Source organism: Podarcis bocagei (genome assembly GCF_964188305.1).
Source record: "Podarcis bocagei genome assembly, chromosome: 6".
NCBI classification, from domain to species: Eukaryota; Metazoa; Chordata; class Lepidosauria; order Squamata; family Lacertidae; genus Podarcis; species Podarcis bocagei.
The window spans coordinates 75185472-75208402 of record NC_138130.1 but is presented as its reverse complement, the minus strand read 5'-3'; the positions used below and the strand labels follow the sequence as shown (position 1 = coordinate 75208402).

Genomic DNA, 22931 nt, shown 5'->3' with positions numbered 1-22931 from the left:
GAAATGTTTGACTGAAAAGAGTTCCCCAAGGCAAATTTTCAGTCACATTTCTGACTGATTTGTGGGCTGTATACAGAAGAGGGTTTGCCCCACAGGACCAAAATATAGGTCCCTGTATACAGATGTAAGTGACATTGTATCCATTATTAATTTGGTTTTTCTACAGCCATGCAGCACATTTCACAAAGGAAGCTGTTGCAGGAGATGCTGGAAACTGCTAAATTCTCTGCTGAATATAGTGGCTTCTAATAATTGTGAGTCATATATAACATTTTATTATGTGGAGGCATTCAATTTATTTACTTAATTTTTAAAAGCACACTCTTCTTCCAAAGAGTTTGGAGCTACACATATGCTGTGCTACTTGCAATGATTCATGAAGTGATCGTTGACTTGTGGAAAGACTTCATAACCTGTCATTGCTGAAGAATGGCTACTCTCGCCCTCTGGTGGCAGCATGAGAAAACATACCAACTTAAAATAATAATTTTATTTTGCAAAAGAAAAAAACCTAGACTAAGTCAATACTTTTTATTTCGCAGAGCTCAGTTCGATGGATGGGGTATACCTAATTTATATTTCTACTACTCTGCATTTCAACTGAGACGGTTATTATATATAATCAAAGAGGAACCGAATAAACACTGGGAAATCAAACTCTCTAAACATCTCTTGCTAGGAGAATCTTAAACCAGATCTAATGAACTCTATACCAAATCCATTTACTAATTGTACTATTCAGATATGGAAAACATGGCAACCTAAATTTGCACCTATTGTTTTTCCATTACAGTGGTGCCTCGCAAGACGAAAAACGCGCAAGACGAAAGAGTTTTTCGTTTTTTCAGTTGCTTCGCAAGACGAATTTCCCTATGGGCTTGCTTCGCAAGACGAAAACGTCTTGCAAGTTTGTTTCCTTTTTCTTAAAACCGTTAATACCCAGGGAAACCGTGCTTCGCAAGACGAAAAAATCGCAAGACGAAAAAACTCGCAGAACGAATTAATTTCGTCTTGCGAGGCACCACTGTAATTCCAATAACAACTCACCCAGATTTTTTTTTCCAGCAAGGGAGAGATAAGCAATTTGAATACTGCAAATCTTGTATACACATTACGAGATTTCTATACCAATTATCTATAGCCTGTAGCCAGTAACCAAATAAAATTAACTTCGTCAAATCTTAACACAAACTGGATTTATTTCCATCAAATTTATAGTTTTATTATAAAAGAACATGTAAAAACACAAGCTCTGAGACCCTTAATACAATTTATTAAACACAACAGGTAGAGAGGGAAATGAATTTGTTTCTAAATTGTACTGTTCTGAGTTTAGGAGACATAGGCTGTATGCTTGAGCGCCTTTCAAATTCCTGGATCCAATTTCAATTCCTGGAAAAGCCAGGCTAACTTCCTGATGAGGTAATTGTTGAAGTATGGGTCATTAAGGTAACAAAGGAAGTGGCTCTATGCGAGATGACAAATGGGTGGGACCCTCTCCCCCAACTTGCTGGTATTTAGAAAGACAAAGGCTAGGAGTGAGAGTTGGGTTATGTGAGCTAAAAGTTAGAAGTTGGAAGCAGGCTGGGAAGAGAGAGAGAGCCATACTTGACTTCTGTTGGATCCAGGGTGCCAACTTGGGCCCCAGATTATGGGTGCCTAGTGGTCTACAACATAATGTGACATACTGACCTCACATTGAGCCATGACATCACCTTGTGAGCTCTGCAGCGGTGCCTAGGAACCACGGAAGTCATGTCCAAGGCCCTGTGAGACCTCAGACTCCACCAGCGGCGTAGCGTGGGTTGTCAGCACCCAGGGCAAGGCAAGTAATTTGCGCCCCCTAACCCCTAACCTGCCGCCGCTGCCAGCTTCTTCTTGCTGCTGCCTGGTCTGGTCTGGTGTGGTTCTCTCCCGCGCTCAGCGCTGCGCTGGGCGGCCGCTGCACTGTCCCTCCCCCAGATAGTCCCTCGCTCTCTCTCCGCACCGCACGCCTGGCACCCACCCCCTCCACAGTGGGCGGCGACCCAGCGGCTCGGATCGGATTCGCACAGCCAGCACTGCAGTGAGAGAGAGTGAGTGAGCCAGGTAGGGGCAGAGAGCTGCGAGTGCGAGCGCGCCCCCTCCCGATGTTGCGCCCGGTGCGGCCGCCCCCCCTGCACCCCCCACGCTACGCCACTGGACTCCACCTCCAAGGCCCCACAAAGCCTTGGACATGACTTGTGATGCTTTGTGAGGCACTGGAAATCATGTGACTGAATATTTTTTGATGATACCAATGTAAATATATCGCCAAAAGAACTGGTCTTATATAAGATCTTGGCAGCACAAACAATAATTGCAATTCAGTGGAAAACAGCCCAAAATCTTACACTAGACGCTTGGTACCATTCACTCTAGAATATAGCTATAAAGGAGAAAATCAGGCATAATTGGAGATTTTGATGAGTGCTAGAACCTCCAGAAACTTTTTATATGATTTGGCATTCCTTTATGACATATACAGTGGAGCCATCGTTTTCAAGATAACCTTCATCACAAGGTTGGCAAATCTGAAACTGAACTTAATGATCTGGTAAATTTGATAGTCTTTACATGGACTTTGTTAATTTAACTCATGTCCAATTACTCATTCCATATGCCTATTTTATAGTTTTGTTTTTCATCTTTAATTTTTTGTCGGTTGTTATAATTGTTGTCTGTTTTATATACATTATAAAATGAAATAATAATAACTATACCAAGATAACCCTCTGCACATTATGATCCACTGATGAATACAAGGAAGAGGCCACTCCACTCCACAGATTCGTTTAGGTCCTAGTGCTGTGCTGGTTCTGCTTCTTCCTTTGTCCATAAACCATGTATATTCTCCAGCAGTTGTTGAAATGCTCGATTTATTTCAGTTGTTGTCTTTATCAAGAAGTTCCTGCAAGGAAATAGAAACCTGTAATGATGAGATGCTAGACGACATTTCATACACAGTATTTTTATGCTTTCCTCGTTTTTCTGAGTGTTGAGAACTCCAGGGATTCACCGCGTACCCTAAATCTGTTTCCTTTGGGAGGAAGACACTGGAGGCTTGTGGCATTTTTGTGATGCAGGGCTTATGGCTCACACATATATAGGCTGGACATGGGTGGAAGCTTCACAACCCGAACCCTCCCAAAATATATTGCTCCCTCATTCGGTTTATAGAGGGCCATCCATGTTCTTCAGAGCTCCCAGGAAATTCTACAGCTCTTATCCTTTATGTGGCCAACCAGAATGCCACAATAAGCTTTTATGTTCACTATAACTCTTCACCAGGCTGGAAAAAAATGCAAGGGAGGAGGCTCTTGTTTGAGCCATCCTTGTCTGCATCTGGTAGCAGCCTTAAGATGGGGTGGGGGGTGGGAGAAGGTAGCAGGCATTCATATGAAACCCATTCTGGTATGGATGGAAGGACCTGCTAACTGCAGTTGTCTCAACTTCTCATTTTTCCAATCTTAAATTCAGTTCTCCACATTTCTGCAGCAATTTTTTTAAAAATAACTAATGAAAATTCACCGGCAATTTAGTGAAAATTTAGCCCAACACATACATTTTTTATGTGTAGTTTTGACTAATGCACACATTTTTGGAAGCAATTTCCCCTAATATAACACATTTTTTGTATGTTATTTTCACTAATACCTTCATTCTTATGCACACTTTCCCCTGAGATATGCATTTTTGTAGGCACTGGTTGGTTGGAGAATGGCAAAATGGGAATTTTGAAGGTTTGCATACTGCACTGTTCTGGAAAGTGTGGATTTGATAGGTTTGGCTTTAAATTTAAACTGAATTGAATTTGTCCCCCATCCCTACTTTCAAGTGCTTTGCAGGTTCTAGGTTGTACCTGGCCTCCCAGGTTGGGCAAAACACACAGCGGGTGAATCCCATCTCTGCCAATATGCTACCAATTATGCCACCCACTGGAGTTTGCCAATACTCTTAGCCAAAAGCAGTGCAATGCTGAAAGAGAAAAGTTCATACATATAGCATTTTTTTGTAAACCAGTCCAGTACAAACACACGTTGTCCACACTTTAGTGGCAGAGACATATATCCCAAGTACATATTTTCTCTGTAAAGCTGGTTTATTTCTATAATCTTGTTCCTGTAGCTTGAACCTCCACAATTGAACCACTACCACCAATGACAAAAATGTGTCATCATCACCATACATACCTTGTCTCAAGAATGATTGGATTCTGGAAAGCACCATACAAGGACTCAGCAGTTTTAGGAGACACTTTGTTCACAGCATCAAACACATAAAATGCAATTGCGTCAGGTATGACCATCCAATCATTACGGACATGCCTCTTTGAGATGGCTTTAGCATCAACTTCTAGAGAGGGGAGGGGAGGGGAGGGGAAATGAATTTAAATTCTCTTCTGTAATTTAGTGTCCAGCTGAATACAGGTATTGCCTAAGAACTTCAGAAGCAAGGCACATATATTGGGTATGTGTGTGTGTGTACACAGACATGTTTACACAGCATTGTCAAGATCTGTAAATAGTATAGGCAGGAGGAATGATAGATCCCTTGTACTACGACATTTCTGAATCTGCTATTATGCAGAATTTGTTTCTGAGCAAAGGGTGGGGGTGAGAATTTAAAGCCATGAGCTTTAATTTATTAGCTGTGAGTTAAAGATTGTACTCAAACCAGTTGCCCCAATCAACTGGGCGTGTCTGTCAGTCTATGAGAAAACCTCCACATAAGCAAAACCCTGGAACTAGGGTTTCATCTTGTATAGGATGGCAAGATACAGCATTCATCTAATGCACAATATCTGATGAAAAGAAATGCAACATGGCCCTTTCAGTACCTAAATGAATCAGCCTACTGGATGAATAACTACATTTTTAAAGTAATTAATCATTTGACAGATTTAATAATAAATACTCTCTCCAGTGTCTAAGGACAGTGGAGTATTTGGAGTTGCAATTATTTGACTTTGAGCTGTAAAATACACTAAGAACTCTAGATTATCCCCCCCTTTCCCAATGACTTTTTGACTCCTGTTTAGTTCAACAGTATAACCGGGTATGGTGATAGCAGGAACCTATATTCAGCAAGCAAAGCATATCTGAAGCCAGATCAAAGCACTTTAGATCTTACCAGTAAGGGTATTTGCAAGGAGAAGGATCAGAGTGACAGCCCAAGCTTTATACTGAAGCATGATCCAGGTCACTGTTTCAGAAGACTCTGATGCTACAGTTGTACAGAGTGCTGCAAAGAAAGCACTCTGTCAGTATTTTGTAAGGAAAATGCGACACTACTGCCACACTTGAATAGAGACCAATAACCAAATACACATAGCACTGCTGAAATCAGCTACAAATTTCTATTTGCTTTTTCCCTTCTGCGGCAGCCGTTCACAGGATCTGTTTGTGCAAGTTCTTATTATTTATGCTATTATTTTTCTATACCACCATCATTTTTTTTAAAAAAAACAAAACATGGTGACAAACAGCCTGAAATCAGTAATAAAATCACCTGCCTAACAAAATCGCAAATCAGTGGCCAACAAGTATATACTTACTGTATGTACTGTACTAGCACAAAAGTTGTAACAAATACAGTGGAACCTCGGTTTCTGAAAGTAATCGGTTCCGGAAGACCGTTCGACTTCCGAAACGTTTGAAAACTGAGGATCAAAGGGCTTGCGGCAAAGTCTATGGTGAAAATTGAGAAACGCACCTCCGAAGCCATCTGACTTCCAAGGCGTGTTTGAAAACACAAGCATTCACTTCCAGATTTTCAGCGTTTGGCTTCCGAAACATTCGGCAGCGGACACGTTCAAAAACTGAGGTTCCCCTGTACTGGAGAATATCCCCACAGCCCACCCAAGACATATTGTTGAATAAAAAACAGTACAAGATGGTGCACTCCACATTCAAATTTCTTGAAATGTATCATGTTCAATATCTCCCCTAACTGATCTGCATTATACACACAGATAGGTCTCTTTTCACTTACCTTTCTTACTGGCAGCGGCTGATGTCACCTCTGAAAGCAAAGCAGACTCACTGGTCTCATATAGATGCATTTAATGGGTCATAGGTCTCTGCTTGCTCCACATCTGCTCTTTTGCAATAGATAGGTTCCGAAGTGTGGGGTCCCCAGGAAAACAATCTGATGAATCACATGGTAAACCTTTTTAGTTAACCCTTTACTCTAGGGGTCGTTAACTCCAAGTTTGGGGGCCTGACGGAGCCCTCCAAATACATTTTGCAGCATGCTACTTCCCCCTCCTTTAAAAGTGGGGCAAGTGGGGCTTGGGGAAGGAGCTAGGTCAAGTTGTGGGGAATAGGTGAGGGAATGGGTAAAATGTAAAGGGAAAGGGTTGATCAGGTGTGAGGGAAGGGCGGTTGGCAAAGGGGTATGTGAGGATGGCAAGTGCAGTGAAAAGCGGGGCAGCCCCTATGAATTTATATTTGCTGTAAAACACTTTAACTGATTTTTTATTTCTTTTGTCAATACCCTGTATTCCTTTTGGTTGTTGTTTATTTGTTTTTGCTGTTATTTGACATTTAAAAATCAGTAACACCCAAGCTTTTAAATGGAATTCAAATTTTGTTTCTTAAAAATATAAAAATTGAAATGGTGGCTCAGAGATGCTAATAGCAGGCATGGGGGAGGCCTGTCAGCCACTGGGGTCCCAACAACTGCTTCAATTTGCCAGGTGCTAGCACTGGGCCTTGTGGACTTCTGGTTCCTTCTTCCTAGAAGCCCAGACATACTGTATCATGAGGTGACATATCACTGGCTCAAGTGATAAAAAAGAAAGAAAAAACTATTGTGTAATAATCCCCCAACTCCAACCCCCCCCAAAAAAACCCCACCAGGATATATTTTTAAAAACAGGAAAGGAAAATACAGACATTGCACCAATCACTGACTAGGTTTTCTCTTGTTAAATCTACATATAATTGATAGTCTCTAACAATCTATTTCACATTTAGTACAGTGTAGAAGATGCAATTATATTTCAGAAAACAGGTAAATGTACTTTACAGAAGTTAAATGATAAACAGAACAAACATTTTTGTTAGCTACTTTTTACACTTCGTGGCACACCAGTTATCTGGGTGCACATTTATTGTCTGTGATTAAAAAAATCAAATGATTACGCAATGGATAACCTTCAGTCTCCATTTGGGTGCGATCTGGTATCTGCAAATATCTGCTATAGGCACCTTTCATTCTGCTATACATCATCTGAAAAGAGTAAGCTTCTACAAAGAAGGGTTCCTTAGGAAGTCTTTTTTAATAAAACATCACATTTATCTACTTTGATTTGAGCCTGTTCCCCATGTCATATAACCTGTGTTGTTGAATGATACCACATGTATTTTAGTATCCCATCTTTCGTCTAAGGAGCTCAGAGCAGCATACTTTATAATACCCCTTCGGTCTCTGTGAGAAAGGTTAGTCTGAGAGGAAGTGAGTGGCCAAAGGTGGTTTAGGTGTTGGGGCCAAGTAGAAATTTGAACCTGGGTCTCTATGGTATTAGGTCCAACACTGCAGTCTGTCTCTAGAACAGAACTTTCATTTTTCCTTAAGCCAAACTCAATGGGATGGATCCAGAGGAGAAATAGTGGGATGCCACTGGTACAATGGAGCTCTCTTGGCTCCCCCTCTACGTCTCCCTCCCTAAGCCACTCCAGAGAGAGTGGAAGATTGCTAGTTTAGCATGCTGTGAGATGGGGGAACGGGGGCCTGCAGCAGGACAAGAAAATCCTAAGAACTTGGCAGGGCTGCCTTGTGCCATCAAAAATGTCTCATGGCTCACACAAGTCTCCTTGAACACAAGTCAATGTGAGTCTGTTCATCTGTTGGCCATCAAGTGATGAAAGTGCATCTATGAACCAGGCCTTAGGTCTGGTGATCAATGTACAGGTCTGGTGATCAACTTACACGGGGGTTATGTTCCAGGGATAGTGTGTAAAGCTAAAATCACATATTGCCAAAACGCGTTGGGTTCAATTCCAGGTGGGATTGCCAAAGTCTTTTTTCCTGGATGCCCGCCCCCCTTTTTGTTGTTGTTGTTATTATTATTATTATTAATTGCCAACCGTGTAAAGCTGAATGTGCTTAAGTTAAATGAACGTAAGTTGTGAGTCACCTGAATTACAATACCAAATCCTCAGAATGTTTATCTTGGTTAATTTCTGTTTGCTCACAGTGCTCAGCAACTGAGCTGTCTTGTACAGTTCATTCAGTAACCGGTTCATGTAAATATCAAATTGCAAAGTCTGATGCAATCCAAGGCTACTTTCGTCAGGCTCTGAGTCAGGCAATTGGCAATCAGTTAATTTCAACATGTATTAACCTTAGGTGTATTGGGTATGCAGTTGCAAGATTTGTACAAAAATAAAGCAATTAATCTTGTACAAATTATTCCTGTACAAAGTGTGTTTTTAAAAGCCAACCGTCTAGCAAACCCTAGAGCAGGGATGTCGGGAACTAGATGTTGTTGAAAAGCAGTTCCATCTCATTCTTGCTTTATCAGCAAAACGATGCTTTTTCATGAACCACTGCATTGGAAATCAAAGTGTCCAAGATGAGGAAATCCAGGCTGAAGGTGGTTGAGATGAAACAGATTCCTCTCGTTGGCTGCTACACTGAACAGCTAATGACTGTTTTGATTTGCAGACTTTTTTTTTACAATAGCAGGAAGAAAAGACTAAATGACAACACTTCTTCCACTGCGAGAACTGCCTTTTTCCTAGAAGAGAAAAAGAAAGCTAGTAAACAGCTGGTAAGCAGCCATAATGGGGGACAGCGCAACAGGTCACTGATAATTCATTCTCACCCTCTCACCCTCCCTCCCAGGCTTTTAAACAGCAATACTTTCCCTACTGGGCTAACCCAACCACAGTCTCATTTGAGGCTGCTTGATCTGAATGATGCTCATCTGAACGATGGATGCTGTTACTGGTAATTAGCGCCAAAATTTTGAACCTTTGTACAAGCTATTTGGGGCCGATAGCACTCACGAGGCTCCCTCTGGTTGAAGATGGATGCAATACAGAAGGGTGGTTCACAGCAATGCAACTTTGGATATTAATGACTATCACATATTGGTGAATCAAGCTGGAATATACCATTCCCGCCCCTCTCGTCTCATGGCAGGTGTCTTCTCCTCCTTCAGCTGAGAAACGAAGTGCCACTGCAGCTGGGTGCTTTAAGGCTAAGCTGCACATGATATTAGTCTCACAGCTCTACCTCTGTGTGCAAGGTATTTTGTCTTGTTAATGGAGTGTGCATGGTTTATTTTTTTTTACAATTGGTGTGGGGGCTTGATCCAGATTAGGGCCTTAGATTAGGAGCTGGGGGCTGTAAGCCTTTGGACTGCCTGCATGTTTAATTTGCAATGCATAAAATGGTTCAGTTGAAAATGCTAATGTGGAGCCCCTGACTCGGATGAGACCAGCAGAGGAAAGGTATCTGAACCAGATCTGACCCTAATGCTACACTTTTCTAATCCAGATTTTCACCTACCCCTGCCCACTCGCTTGCTACTTGTCAAAACCGCAACTACCACTACTTTTCTCTTAGGAGGAGAACTACATGAGACAAGCCATGTGCAGTTTTGACTCTCATCAACTGGACCGGGCCATATCAATGTTTAATTCACTAGCATGCTGCAGACAAACAACACTGAGAGCTTCCTTTCTAAAGATATGAAAGGCTTTCCTAGTGTTTGCCTTAAAAGGGGGCTCAATTTTTGCACGTGCTCCAAGTGAGCACTTGCAAAAACAACAACTGTGCTTCCATGTAAATGCTTGGGTGTGTCTTACTTAGAGCTGCTGTTTCTCTTCTTTGCAAGGGCTCAGCAACTTACCAGGGAGGTTTGGGGCAGCAGAAGGCGGCGGCAATGCAGAAGCGGCAGCCAGGAAAAATAATAAAAAGCCAGCAAGTCCAACCCCCCCCCCCCCCGGTGGGGGCATGGAACTCAAACCAGAAACCAGAACTCAAACTATGCTCCAGACCAGAATAGCAACACCATGCTGGCCAAGAAGAGAATCTGAAGCTTTTTGGCTGGAGTGCTTTGTTTCATTATTTGCTCTTGGGCTAGAATAGATGCTCCCACATACCCAATAGCTGGAAAAAGCACCCCAGTGCCTTAAAAGATGTGTCACCTTCTGTTCTCAGCCTGATGGCTTCCCTTCCCCCACCCCAGTGCACCTCCCCACTATCTCCCTTCCTTACTCACTGCCATGCCCCAGTCCTGGTAACTTGTTGAGCCCTTGTCGGGGCAAGGAAAGAAGCAGCGTTTGTAGGCTAGAGGCAAGCAGGGCCTGGTTCGCCTCACTCAGAAATAGCCATGAGCTTGACCATGCTCCTCTTGAGCCTATTCACGTGTCTTTGAACAGGGGCACGAGTTTTAGAAAGAAGCCCTGTGCAAATGCACAAGGCATCCCTTTGTGTCTGGTTCCTGTCTTCAGCCTCTGCCAGAGAGTAGCCTGTAGCAGGGAGCAAAGCTACAAACCCATGAGATTATGAAAGATAATATTTGTCACACTTAGTTTACCGATTGCTGCTCCGCAAGGCTTCTGGCTTTGTCGCCTTTGGCTGGGATGATTTCTACCGAGCGGTAACTAGGGGGTTTCTCTGGCCAGTCTGGAGAGCGGCGCTGGCGATGCCGCCTGCTGTTCCCTTGGAAGCGCTCGTACTCATCAGATGAACTCCACGACTCCCGGCGGGATGGTGGAGAACAGCTGCGATGGCGGCGGCGGCCCTGGCGATAAGAGTCCCTGCTCCTCTGACTGAGAGGTCGATAAGACCGCTGCCCTGAATACCTTCTGTCAGAGGGATGCCGTGCGGAACGCTCTCTTCTATCCTCCTCAGGATACGAATCAGAACTGTTCCTACCATGCAAAATGGGAGATAAGTCTGGCCTAGAACTCCGAGACCTGTCATAATGGCTGCCAGCCCTCTGCCTCTCGACTATGCGGTCTCTAGGTCTGTTCCGGAATTCCTGGTCATAACTGGAGTAGGAATCGTCATCTTCATCCAAAGACAAGCGCCTCCTCCTCCTCTCCCTCTCGTCGTCACTCGCTTGGCTCCGGGGTCGCGAGGCATATGTCGACCGCCGTGGTCGTGACGAACCACTAGTTCTGCGGGAGGATGGGATGCGCTCAATGATGGGAGGCAGTTGGATCACTCTGCGTTCCACAATCTCTGAGCCCAGAGAGGAGAGGATGCTAGGGTGACGACTGCTCTCAACGCGGTGCGGAGGTATCATGGGCTGGGAAACGCCAAGGTTCCTGACCTCCGACTCAAGCTGCTCCAAGAGCTTGTTGGAGGGCAACTGGGTAAGTGGAGGCATCCGTGGCTGACTGCTCTGCAGAGACATATCTAGGTAACAGAAGGAGGGTAGAGGGAAGAAAGACACCTGCCATGAGAGAAAGCTAGGTCAAGAGGGACTGGGAAACTGTGTCCCTCCGAGATGTTGCTTCACCACAGCTTCAATCATGCCTAACCAATGGCCATGCTGGCTTGGGCTGATGGGAGCTAGAGGACAACAGCATCTTGGGGGGGACGGGGGACGGGCGGACAGATTTGCTAGCCCAGAAGTAAAGGCTTCCAATTTAGCATTAAGACAGAGACTCAAACTAGATGTAGTAGTAGCAGATCAATTTGTTTAAACTTTGTCTGCTCCAAATGCATATACAGTGGGCGTGACCTTATTGGCAAGTACCTGCCTTGATCACTCCTTTGCCAAAAAGACAGCTTCGAAAAGTGCAGAAAAATGGGAGGCAAAGGAATCAACAAGTAGAGGACCTTCTTTAGGAGAAAAAGCTACATTGTGATCTTTGGGTGAAGGGCTGTATATAAATTTAATAAATAACAGTAATTGTTTAGAAAACAAAAGCAACTCAGTTTCTAAAATTTTGCCTAGGGTAGAAAAGTGCGCTCTCTCTCTCTTTCTCTCTCGGGGTGTGTGTGTGTGTGTGTGTGTGTGTGTGTGTGTGTGTGTGTCACCCAATGAAATTGGATGACAGTAGATCCAAGACAGATAAAGTACATCACCACACAGGGCATAATTAATCTATGGAGTTCACTATGCTACAAGATGTAATTATGGCGAATAGCTTAGATGGCTTTAAAAGTGGATTACAAAAAGAAATCCACAGAGGGGCAATCTTTCTTAAATGCAAATAGAAATCTAATTCTGTGAGTGTGGATCCTCATGGAGCCCAGGGCTGCTCCATTCGTGTACAAAAGAGAGGAACTGGTAGGCCTGGGAAACTTCAAGGTTTGCAGATGGACGAAAAAAGAAACACCCCCCAAAACAACGGGAAAGGTTTCTCTTCTTCACCCCCTGGTTGTGGATTTCCCAGAAACATTTGTTGGGCTTTCTCCAAAACAACTGGTTTGTCACTATGGGAAACAAGATGCCAAGTCTTTACGGATACCAGATTACATGCTTCCACTTGCCAGTGTAACGAATGAAATCAGCCCTGACCCTCACCACCTCTGAGCAGCTGGGTTGGTAGCCTCTGAAGCTCTTTCACCTCTGAGAGAAGCATCATCATCAAGCCAAACCACAAGCATCCAAGTCATTAAACTGCTGTAATATATTCACTCCCTTGGGACTTGTAGACGCAGCCCTACCTCTCTGTAGCAATGGATTTAGTTGATATGAAGATGACTGGGAGTGGTGTGTCATCCACGGGAAAAGTTGTTGAGCCTGTTTCATAAACTGATGTCGTTCCAGCACTAGAGGACAGAAAAAGCAATAGATGTTATACAGGTGCACTCAAGCATTCTGGAGATCATGCTCTCTCTCTCCATTTTATAGAATAGCAATATCGGAAACCAAAATTAGTGACAGGGAGGTTTCTCCTTGCTTGATTTAGAATGCCTTGAACCCCTAGAATCTTGCACCGCTCCAAGATTGGGGTGACATGAAACAATACACAGACTCCCCTCCCCCCCCTGCTGAAATTAGGCTCGAAAGGAGCATTCAATTGTATCCAATAGAGTAGTTTGCATTATATTTATGTGTGCATGTTGTGCTGCTGAAAGGTGGGAAATAAATTTAATAAATACACAATGTGTTCATGACTGTTTCTCCGGTTCACAAATGTGTCCATGGGCCCCAAAAGTTTAGCAAACTCTGTCCTACACAATGCCCTTAACATAAAATTATAGTCTACTTTGGCATGTTCCATGAAGAGAGCATTTATACATTGCTGGAAGAGTAAATGCAAATGGCAGAAAGGGATGGAGATGGGGCATAGTGGTTAGAATTTCCTATCAGGGGCCTGGGAGACGAGGGTTCAAAACCTGACGCAGCCATGAAACTCACTGGGTGACCTTAGGCTAATCATGGTCTCTTATTCTAATCTACTTCACAGGCTTGGTGTGAGGATAAAACATGACCGTGAACTACTTGGAGGAAACTACGAAGGCCCTCCTATTTGTGTACATTTTGGATAACATGCAGAGTCAGGTTTCCAACTGAGCAGTATTTCCCCTCCACGACCACCCCAAATCCCATAGAGGACGTCCAAGTGGCTTGCTTGTTGTTAAAGCGTGTACGAAAACAACTTTGGATTTAATACACCTGTTTTGTCGTGGGTGGCGCTGTGGGTTAAACCACAGAGCCTAGGACTTGCCGATCAGAAGGTCGGCGGTTCGAATCCCTGCGACGGGGTGAGCTCGGTCCCTGCTCCTGCCCACCTAGCAGTTCGAAAGCACGTCCAAGTGCAAGTAGATAAATAGGTACCGCTCCAGCGGGAAGGTAAACGGCGTTTCCGTGCGCTGCTCTGGTTCACCAGAAGCGGCTTAGTCCTGCTGGCCACATGACCTGGAAGCTGTCTGCGGACAAACGCCGGCTCCCTCGGCCAATAAAGCGAGATGAGCACTGCAACCCCAGAGTCGGTCATGACTGGACCTAATGGTCAGGGGTCCCTTTACCTTCTGTTGTTATTGTTTCCCTGGGAACAAATGCAAGGGGCAGACAGCCTGCTTCCCTATTTACCTTTCTCATTGCAGCAGCAGCGAGTTGGGCAGCAGGCACAGCGCACATGGCAGCAGCAATGCTGAGGGCAACACTGGCACCAGCACACCCCTATCAGCATGAGGAGGAGGAGGCCACCAAGGACAATAAGGACGACAGTCAGCCAGTCTGGTGGGGGAAAGAGGACATTCAAATCTATTATCATCCCCCATCACCTTGATTTTCTTGTTACTAGATGCCTGTACGATGAGCTTCCTGCACCAAAAAGGAAGCTTTCCGCAATCTTCCCTCACAAGATAGCTCATCCAAAACAGACATGGCGTTCACACAGAGTTTTGGTGGTCGTGCATGCACAGAAGTGCTAAATCGTGCTTTGCGCATGCGCAGAAGCACCGAATCGCAACCCCCGCGTGCGCAGACACGGGTTACAAACATGCATCCCGCACGGATCACGTTCGCAACCCGAGCATCCACTGTAATTTCCTTTCCAGATTTTTGCAAGTAGGATCCTTGCTGGAGTGGTTGCATACAGAAATAATGTCCTCCTAGCTCGCGGTAGCCTTTTGAGGGCAGCCTTTTGAGAACTGAATGCCAGTGCTCGGAAGGGCCAGAGGCAAGAGATACGGCTCTTGTGTTTGTACAAGATCAGGAATTGCTGGTGTCTTCTTCTCCCCTTTTAATATGTGGATTGAAATAAGTGATAACCCTGGAAGTAAACATCATTAGGATCAGAGCATGGCTCATTTTTCTCCATGCTTTGTTCTCTAAAACTTCATAAATGGTAAGGAAAAAAATGAAGAGAAGGTCACCCTAAAATAAAATTTAAAAAATAGAACAGCGCTACGTACTGAGAACAATGAGCTTGACCTCTATGTCTGAGTCACCGCTTGTATCTCCTGGAGCTTCAACATTACAGTAGTAGACTCCATGGTCCCACCACATCACTTCATTGATCAGGAGATCTGCTTCTATGAAGAAAAAACACAGCATGGCGAAAGTAGGCAACTGGGTGATATTCTTCTCATACCATGACAGCACATTCCTGAATTGCAAAAATTATTGTGCAAACAGACTTTTGGAGAGCTGAAACTACATTCTGAGTCATTTATACCTCCATAAGATACAATTACTTTGTGCTGCTTAAGGCTGTGTTTCCTTAGCACTAATGAGACCTCTACAGGCCAGTTTCCCAGTCCCTGCTCAAATGGTCTTACTGTTCTGAATGGTTATCCTCCGCTGTCTGTAATCAACACCAAGCACAGGTTCATTTTGCCCTCTTCTCTGAGCAACAATGCGTATTTCTCGCTGGTTGTCATTGCAGTCATTGGAAGGGTCCTGGCCAATAGCTAGGCCTGCTTGATAGGCTGCAAGAAACAAAGGGGATGAATTACAAAATGAATGCCAGTTTATTTAAATCCAAAGTATTGAATTCATAATAGCGCTCCTTAAAATTCCAGTGAGGAGAGGTCACACTATGTTTATTACCTGTCCCTTTATAAGTGGTAACAACAGAAAAAAAATTATGGGGGTAGAGAGGAGAAATTACCAAAGAGTCAATCAACTTCCGGAGACAGCAAGCTCTGATGATATATGAACTGAAAACTTTGCTGGGCATATGGGGAAACAATGTGGGATGAGACTTTGGGATATATTTGAAAAAGTTGGCAAGCCCATCATTCACAGTCTGAATCAAGGGTAAGCTATCATGATTTGGCATAAAGAGGGAATAAAAAATTGGTGGACATTAGCCCATACAGATACCTAAAACAATGCTTTGGAAACCCAATACTTTTAATCTAATTTTACAATAGTGAAAGCTATAATTCATGGTTCAGATTGCAAGAACTCTGAGCATCTCACTAAGCCTATCCAGACTGAAGGAAGATGGGTAAAAGGCTCACAACTTTTGACTAGCCTTGATAGCCTGCCAGTATTTTTTACTGTAGGGACCTTTGCTCCTCATTCAATGTGGGATATAATCCCTTCTCCAATATCGCAACAAGTTCCAGATTGGCTCTAGGGTGCCTCTGAAAATAGGGTGTGAGGTTAAAGACAGACCCTCCCTGCCCCCCATCTTAGAAGGTGGGCTGGGGTTTATCCATGTCAGACTACAGGCCAAATGCAGTGCAACACAAGTCTCAATAATCCTCTTCCTGAATTTGTCGGCACTCTCTGGTTGAGCTCGGTATTAGAGGAGAAATTAGTCTTAAACTTCAGATTTTTCCTTTTGAATTGAAAGTGCTAGAGCCAAAGGAGAGCATGACTGAAAGTGAAAGGCTCCCTTTCCTAAAATCACAGAGCCCTCTAGGGCAGGGTTCAGCAAACTTTTTTAGCAGGGGACTGGTCCACTGTACCTCAGACCTTGTGGGGGGCCGGACTATATTTTGAAAGAAAAAAAATGAACAAATTCCTATGCCCTACAAATAACTCAGAGATGCATTTTAAATAAAAGGACACATTCTACTCATGTAAAAACATGCTGATTCTCGGACTGTCTGCAGGCCAGATTTAGAAGGTGATTGGGCCGGATCGGGCCCCCAGGCCTTAGTTTGCCTACTCATGCTCTAGGGTTTCAAACATTCCAAAGATAACACAGTGTCTTAAAAGTGAAAGCACAAGCAGTCATTTCCTAAAGCAGCATCTTCTATCTATCACTCCATCCATTTTGGTTCAGAGACCGAAGAGATCAGCTTCCCCATTATTTGGCTCTGGAGAACAACAAGTCAAACAACTGTCTTCCCTGGGGCTCCCTCCCTCCTTCCTGCCTCTTCTCATGTGTGTGGAGAGCAATCCTTGGTGGTGGCCGCAAGAATCAGTGGCACTCACCAACACTGTAGTAGTCAAGGATGGGATCCTTGCAAAAGGACTTATAGCGCCAGGTAACTAGCACATCCTGCAGTGGGGCAGAGGTACTGTAGTCACACCTGAGGGTCACAGAGGCAAATAAAGTTGTGTATCGCTCAGCAACTGGCACAGTCACCAGGATGGAGAAGCAACCTGCAATGAAGAACATGAACAACAGCTATCAGTAAGCATATGAAAAGCACCCCTATGCCCTGGGGGGGGGGGGGAATCTACCAATGCAGACAGCAAACTAAGTATACAGAGATTTAGTTTTTTAAAAAAATCAAGTTACATAAAGTTTTTCAAAGGACTAGTTCATTACTTGTGTGACTGTGCAGACATATTCTATAGTTTGCGTCTGGTCTGTACCCACAGGACTTACTTCTTCCTAGTTCTGGATTTGATAGGGCTTTGGAAGACAGCAGTGCCATAATCTTTGAATTTACCAGCATCAGGAACAAGTGTAAGATAGATGAAAAAATGTCATAGGGAAGAAGCTGTGTAAACGACAGCTTTATTCAGGATGTCCTAGAAGTTGGGATGAGGGCAGGCCTTGTATTCTCTCACAATAAGGGGAGGAGAGGCATAATGGTTTCACAAATGGAGTATGTGAGTTCTTCAGGTTGGCCAAGTCTGTGGGAAATCTATATTTGGAAATTTATACTCCCTGCTATAGCAGAGAAGATCCATATCCCACCTACAGGAAACTGATTGTTTCAGTCACATTTGATGCCAGAGGGAACTAGCATGCTTGCATATCCCTATATGAGCGCTGTGCCTTAAAAGTCTCAATTTTGCCTGGGAGGGTAATCTGAAAAGCAAATTAGGACAAAATGTACACAAAAGTTCCCACCAACACCCTCCAGTGAAACTAAAAGGGAGCACCAGGATCCCTCATATAAATGGGGTGATTTCAATCAAAGAAATGTTACATTGCCAATCCATTGGCTATTGAAAACCCTGAGAGTGAGGACTAATCCAGAGTTCCGCTTTCACGTAGGAAAACACACTCTTTACTGCTGAATCGGAGTGAAGGTCAATTTGGTTTTCTGCAGATAGCTGTGTTTCAGTGCTAAGCAGTGGGGTTTTCCCTAGGAAAGCAGCAGAGCAAACAGAAAACTGCTTGGACTCATGCTTTCTGGGCACTTGACAAGCAGAAGCGTACGCGAGCCTTCAGAGTCTCCACGAGAAGTATACTATAAAACAATTAACAAAGAACTCTACAGTCTGCGCTACAACTCTACTCTGAAACTCATTTTCCTTTCGCCAAGCAGGAAATGGTGGTCACATTTCTTTTGTTCACTTGGAAACAATCCATTCAAAGACCCGACCCAAACCAGCACACCCTTTTGTGAGTCTTTGTTTGCTAATCCATTAGATCAGGAGTCAGCAAACTTTTTCAGCAGGGGGCCGGTCCACTGTCCCTCAGACCTTGTGGGGGGCCGGACTATATTTTTTTTTGGGGGGGAGGGGGATGAACGAATTCCTATGCCCCACAAATAACCCAGAGATGCATTTTAAATAAAAGGACATATTCTACTCATGTAAAAACACACTGATTCCCGGACCGTCTGTGGGCCGGATTTAGAAGGCGATTAGGCCAGATCTGGCCCCCGGGCCTTAGCTTGCCTACCCATGCATTAGATGTTTTACGCACCCTAAACTAAGCAAGCCTTTTCTCCTGGGGTTTCCCATGGGTTTCAGGCAGGAGTCTCTCCCAGCCCTATCTGGAGAAGCCAAGGTTTGAACCTGGGATCTTTGGAATGCCAAGGTGACATTCTACCACTGAGCTACAGCCCTGTGTCCTTCTTGCACCTCTTATGCCTTTCTCACATGCCATTTCCATCATGTCCACTCAGTACAGTTTGCCATGTCAAAGAAAACTTTCCCTTTTCTACCACCTTCTTGGATTTTACCCTGGTACTAACAATCCCCAATCTCTCTTCTTCTTTGGAACAGCCCTCACTACTTTTTGTTCAACTTTTTCAAGAACTCATTTTCTGGAAGAGCTCTGGCCTTGTATCTATTGCTTGCTTCTAAGTACAGTGGTACCTTGGTTTTCGAACATAATCCATTCTGGAAGACAGTTCAAGTTCTGAAACGTTTGAAAACCAAAAACTCAATAGCCAACAGCTAGGCCTTAGGATCTTGCACTCAGCGGAAGCCTCGTGGCATGTTCGACTTCCGAGGCGTGTTCAAAAACTGAAGCATTTACTTCCGGATTTAAGGTGTTTGAAAACCGAATTGTTCATCAATGTTCGAAAACTGAGGTACCATTGTATCTTGCAAGGGCATTCTACTACCTGGGCTATATCCCTAGGTTACACATGATGTGCACCTGTATATTTTTGAAAACATGCTAGTTTTGGGGCCTGTACGCTAGCCCTTGCAAAACAGAGCTTTACTATTAATTTCCTCCTCCAATCTTCACTCTAAGGTCCCAGGGTGGGTTACAATAATTAAAACATACTATTAAACACACACCCCTGACTCCAGTCTTCAGTGTTCCAAAAAGGCCTTTTCCCTAAATGCAGAGCAGTGGTTCGCAGAGGTGTATAAAAATATGTCACGAGCAACTGTGCTAATATGTGTATCAAATATGTGTAAAATATCCTGCCCCAACTCATATGTCGGGCTGAAATCCTATCACTGGGAGCAAGACTCATTGAATTTAATGGCTCTTACTTGTGAGTTGACACACATGATTCCATTGTAATAGATAAATCAGGGTTGAGACTTCTCTAGCACTTTGAATTTAGCAGAGTACAAATATTTTTTTCTGACTCATGCAATAGGGAGGTTGCAGGCTTGTGCATAGGTTTTGCCACAAAAACTCATGAGGGAGCTGTGCCTGGAGGAAGAACTGTGAGGGGAGAGACTTCGTCAGGCAAGGCCTCCTTCCACCTGCCTTGCTCCACCCTCTAACCTCTGCTTCTCAATTTGTATTGTATTATTTTATGTACTGTGGCTTGCCATTGTTTTATTGATTATAGTTTAGAAATTATTTATTGTAACTGTTGAGTGGATTTCTGTTTAACTTTCATATGTTGATATTATTATTTTGTACGATTCTAATTGTTGAATGTTACTTTTTGATGTAGGTTGTTTATTTTAAAGTTTTGTTTTATCACATTTTTGTATTGAATTAGACTGTACATTTTTTGTTTCTTCAGCTTGTAAACCGCCTTGACTATTGTAAGATAGAAAGACGGTATACAAATAAAAAATGATGGTGATGATGATGATGATATATACTATTAATTCCACACTATCAACATAAATGTTTTTGGGACATCTAACTGTCTATGAAATGTAGAATAGGTTATCAAGAAAACAATATACAGCATTAGACAAAACATAACCAAGAAGGAAATAAGCGGAAAAGAGAGAAAGGCTTGTTGTTAAATCTTAAAAAAATATATCTCAATTATAGCCAAATACAATTTAATATAATACTATCGCTATACTATTTAATACTATTAAACAGCTTTTAAATACACATTAGGTTAGCCAGACTCCTGTGTTTTCCCTATCACAGGTATACACGATAATACCAGAAAAGTATTCAACGCATTAACAATACCAAAGATATCAACAGTACTTGAGATAACATAATATAAACACTGTGTTAGATAGAATTACTCAAACACACTTGACAGCACCTAGTTGGAATGAAGTGCCTTTACAAGAATGAATGGCCAGGGGCTTAAGAAGTGCACATACTGGCTATTTTTGTGGCTGTGACATTATTACTGCAATCCTAAATGTATTTACTCGGGAATAAATTAAACTAGTACCGGGCTCAACCTATCTTTGGTTGCATGGCTGTAACTTCTATTTTGTGTGTTCAAGTGAGAACTGTTAATACAGGACAGAATGTGAAGACAATTGTTTAAAAATATAATTTACATTCGAATTATAGAGACGAGAAATATATTTAGATTGCAGTTCTAATTATACTTACCAGGAAGTAAACCTTACTGAAACCAATAAGGCATACTTCCATCTAGTCTAATTCATTGCCATTACACATTGCACTGTACATGCATTTTCCTCCAAAGCAGCCGAGCTACAGTCCTATTGATAATAATCAAGATCTTATTTAAAGTATGCTGCACCTAATATCTAGGAGGGCAATGGGGAGATAAACCAGTGAACGTTTCACATGCTTACACATATGTACAGTAAATAGAATTGTGGCTAAACTGTTGACACCAAATGCTAGCTAGTACATAGATTTCCACCCTTTCTTACATGTATTTTTGTGGAGGACAAAAGTTCTTTACATATGTATCCACTCTGTGTGTATGTAAGTTTACAACTACAGCAAATACGATTTTAAAAAGGGACACACACACACACACACACACACACACACACACACATATTGGGCAATTTTACAACTTCTCCTCCCTGGGACCAAGAAGATAAAACAATATGGAGAGACTTAAAACATGCCTGATTAGCCCGGAGAGGAAAGTACTGTAAACAAGCGAAGGAGCAGGAAGGAATCGGGCGGGAGGAAACTTTAGGAGACAATCGCCTACTAAAACCAGTCGCCGCCAGCAAGGAAAAGACGAAAGATCACGGAGATCGGGAGGCAGCTCCTTTCCCCCTTCCAGCTTCCCTTTGCCGCCCCCCACGACTCACCTGTCGGGAGCCAGCTGAGGCCGAGAAAGAGCCCTAGGTGTTGCCATCGCCAGCTCCAGGCCATGGCGCCGCCGCCTCCGCCCACCGGCCGGATCCCTCTGCGCAAACAAACCTCACCCTCTACTCCTAACTCAGGGAGGTGTTGGCCTTGCTTTTCCGCTTGAGAAGGGAAGCCTCGCCTTTTACGATTATTGTTATTGTTAGTATTATCTGGAAAGGAGCGAGCCGATGCAAGCAACTCCCTTCCTCCCTCGGCTTGATCTCCCCCGGCACCTGTTGCTGGAGCGCTTTCCCATTTCCTCCAGCTGCGCCCTAAGGCGCATTCCGGCAGGTGCTTCGCCTCTCCCCCTGCAAGGAAGGACGGGTCCCGCCTCCCGCCTCGCTACCTGCAGCGGTTCCTCGCCAGGCCTCTCCTCTCGTTTTTATTTCTCCGAGTTCAGAGTGAAGAAGAATCTTCGTTTGTACAAGCCAGATGACCCCTGGCAGTTTAATCTCTGAAGGAAGTTCTTCTATGTTCAGAAAGACTTACCTTAACACCCAAGTTTTTTAATGAATGAATGAATGACCCCCCCCGGCGGTTTTGCCTGTGTGCGCAGCCCGATCCTGTACAGCTTTAGGTGCGCCCAAGTTCATTAAAATCAGTGGGCTGCATTGTTCAAGCGTCGTTAACACCATCTTTATTATTATCGTTCATTAAACTAGTGTTCCGCCCTTCATCCGAAGATCTCAGGGGGGGATGGGTTGACAGCATTAGAAATACAAGATAGAAACACACAAAATACGTAATAAAAACAAGAGCAAAAGCAAAACGAACCAATAACCCCCCCAAACATGTAGTAAAACGTAAAAGACTATTAAATTATATTGGGGTCAGATCTAAGCAGGCACATAGAGCGATCCTATGTAGATTTTAGGGAACCTAATTCTATATAGGATCCGGCAGGTATTAGCTCCTCTGGATCAATGCGGCCGTCCCACCAATAAAACAAAATAGGTATTAGAAAATGGAGAGCTGTGGACGGGCACTCATTTGGCAACCACATAACAGGGATATTTCTCTGCTCCTCCTGGAAGATCCCCGCAGAGGAAATTCAGCAGGTGCCGTCTTTTTCCCTCGCTGTAGCCACACCGGCAGAATTTCTGCTCGGCAGACAGAAAACCTGCCAGAAAAATGTAATTGTAACAATTAAAAGTTAGCAAGGAAGGCCCCCCCCCTTCCAGGAAGAAAAACCCCTTTGCCCTGTTAATGCAGTTATTAAAGGCGCGATCCTCATTATTTTAAATGAAGCGGGCACACTTGGGAGGCAGCCCATTGAACTCAATAGGACTCCCCGATTTCACACGCACGGAGACAAACCGATGTTACCCGTTATATACATTTGCAAATGGCAATGACTAAAGTAAATAAATATTTCCTTCCCCTGGA

General features: G+C 43.6%; 2 protein-coding genes and 1 long non-coding RNA gene across 3 annotated transcripts; all 3 read right to left on the bottom strand.

Moving 5' to 3' along the window:
• Positions 1-475: 475 nt before the first annotated feature.
• LOC308589712 lies at positions 476-1168 on the bottom strand. The gene is made up of 2 exons (XR_014009451.1): positions 1048-1168; positions 476-799 (listed from the first exon to the last, which is right to left on the bottom strand). It is a non-coding gene; the product is annotated as an uncharacterized lncRNA (long non-coding RNA).
• A 1514-nt stretch (positions 1169-2682) lies between these two features.
• LOC308589691 (apovitellenin-1-like) lies at positions 2683-6201 on the bottom strand. Its single transcript, XM_081199107.1, has 4 exons — positions 6013-6201; positions 5152-5262; positions 4212-4374; positions 2683-2929 (listed from the first exon to the last, which is right to left on the bottom strand). Exons 1-4 carry the CDS (start codon positions 6080-6082, stop codon positions 2821-2823), a joined length of 453 nt encoding a protein of 150 aa, XP_081055233.1. The 5' UTR covers positions 6083-6201; the 3' UTR covers positions 2683-2820.
• Positions 6202-7284: 1083 nt separating this feature from the next.
• Positions 7285-22003, bottom strand: ILDR1 (immunoglobulin like domain containing receptor 1). The gene is made up of 8 exons (XM_081199004.1): positions 21506-22003; positions 16838-17008; positions 15226-15375; positions 14860-14979; positions 14033-14179; positions 12661-12765; positions 10574-11400; positions 7285-8764 (listed from the first exon to the last, which is right to left on the bottom strand). Exons 1-8 carry the CDS (start codon positions 21567-21569, stop codon positions 8723-8725), a joined length of 1626 nt encoding a protein of 541 aa, XP_081055130.1. The 5' UTR covers positions 21570-22003; the 3' UTR covers positions 7285-8722.
• Positions 22004-22931: the final 928 nt, after the last annotated feature.

Excerpts from the sequence above, each read along its gene's own strand:
- LOC308589691 (XM_081199107.1), bottom strand. The coding sequence starts at position 6,082 with ATGCATCTATATGAGACCAGTGAGTCTGCTTTGCTTTCAGAGGTGACA. Across the intron at positions 4,375-5,151 it reads CCTTGCAAATACCCTTACTG|AAGTTGATGCTAAAGCCATC; the intron begins GTAAGATCTAAA and ends TCCCCTCTCTAG. Across the intron at positions 2,930-4,211 it reads CCAATCATTCTTGAGACAAG|GAACTTCTTGATAAAGACAA; the intron begins GTATGTATGGTG and ends ATTTCCTTGCAG.
- ILDR1 (XM_081199004.1), bottom strand. The coding sequence starts at position 21,569 with ATGGCCTGGAGCTGGCGATGGCAACACCTAGGGCTCTTTCTCGGCCTC. Across the intron at positions 14,980-15,225 it reads GAGGATAACCATTCAGAACA|AAGCAGATCTCCTGATCAAT; the intron begins GTAAGACCATTT and ends TTTTCTTCATAG. Across the intron at positions 11,401-12,660 it reads AAATCCATTGCTACAGAGAG|ATATGTCTCTGCAGAGCAGT; the intron begins GTAGGGCTGCGT and ends TCTGTTACCTAG.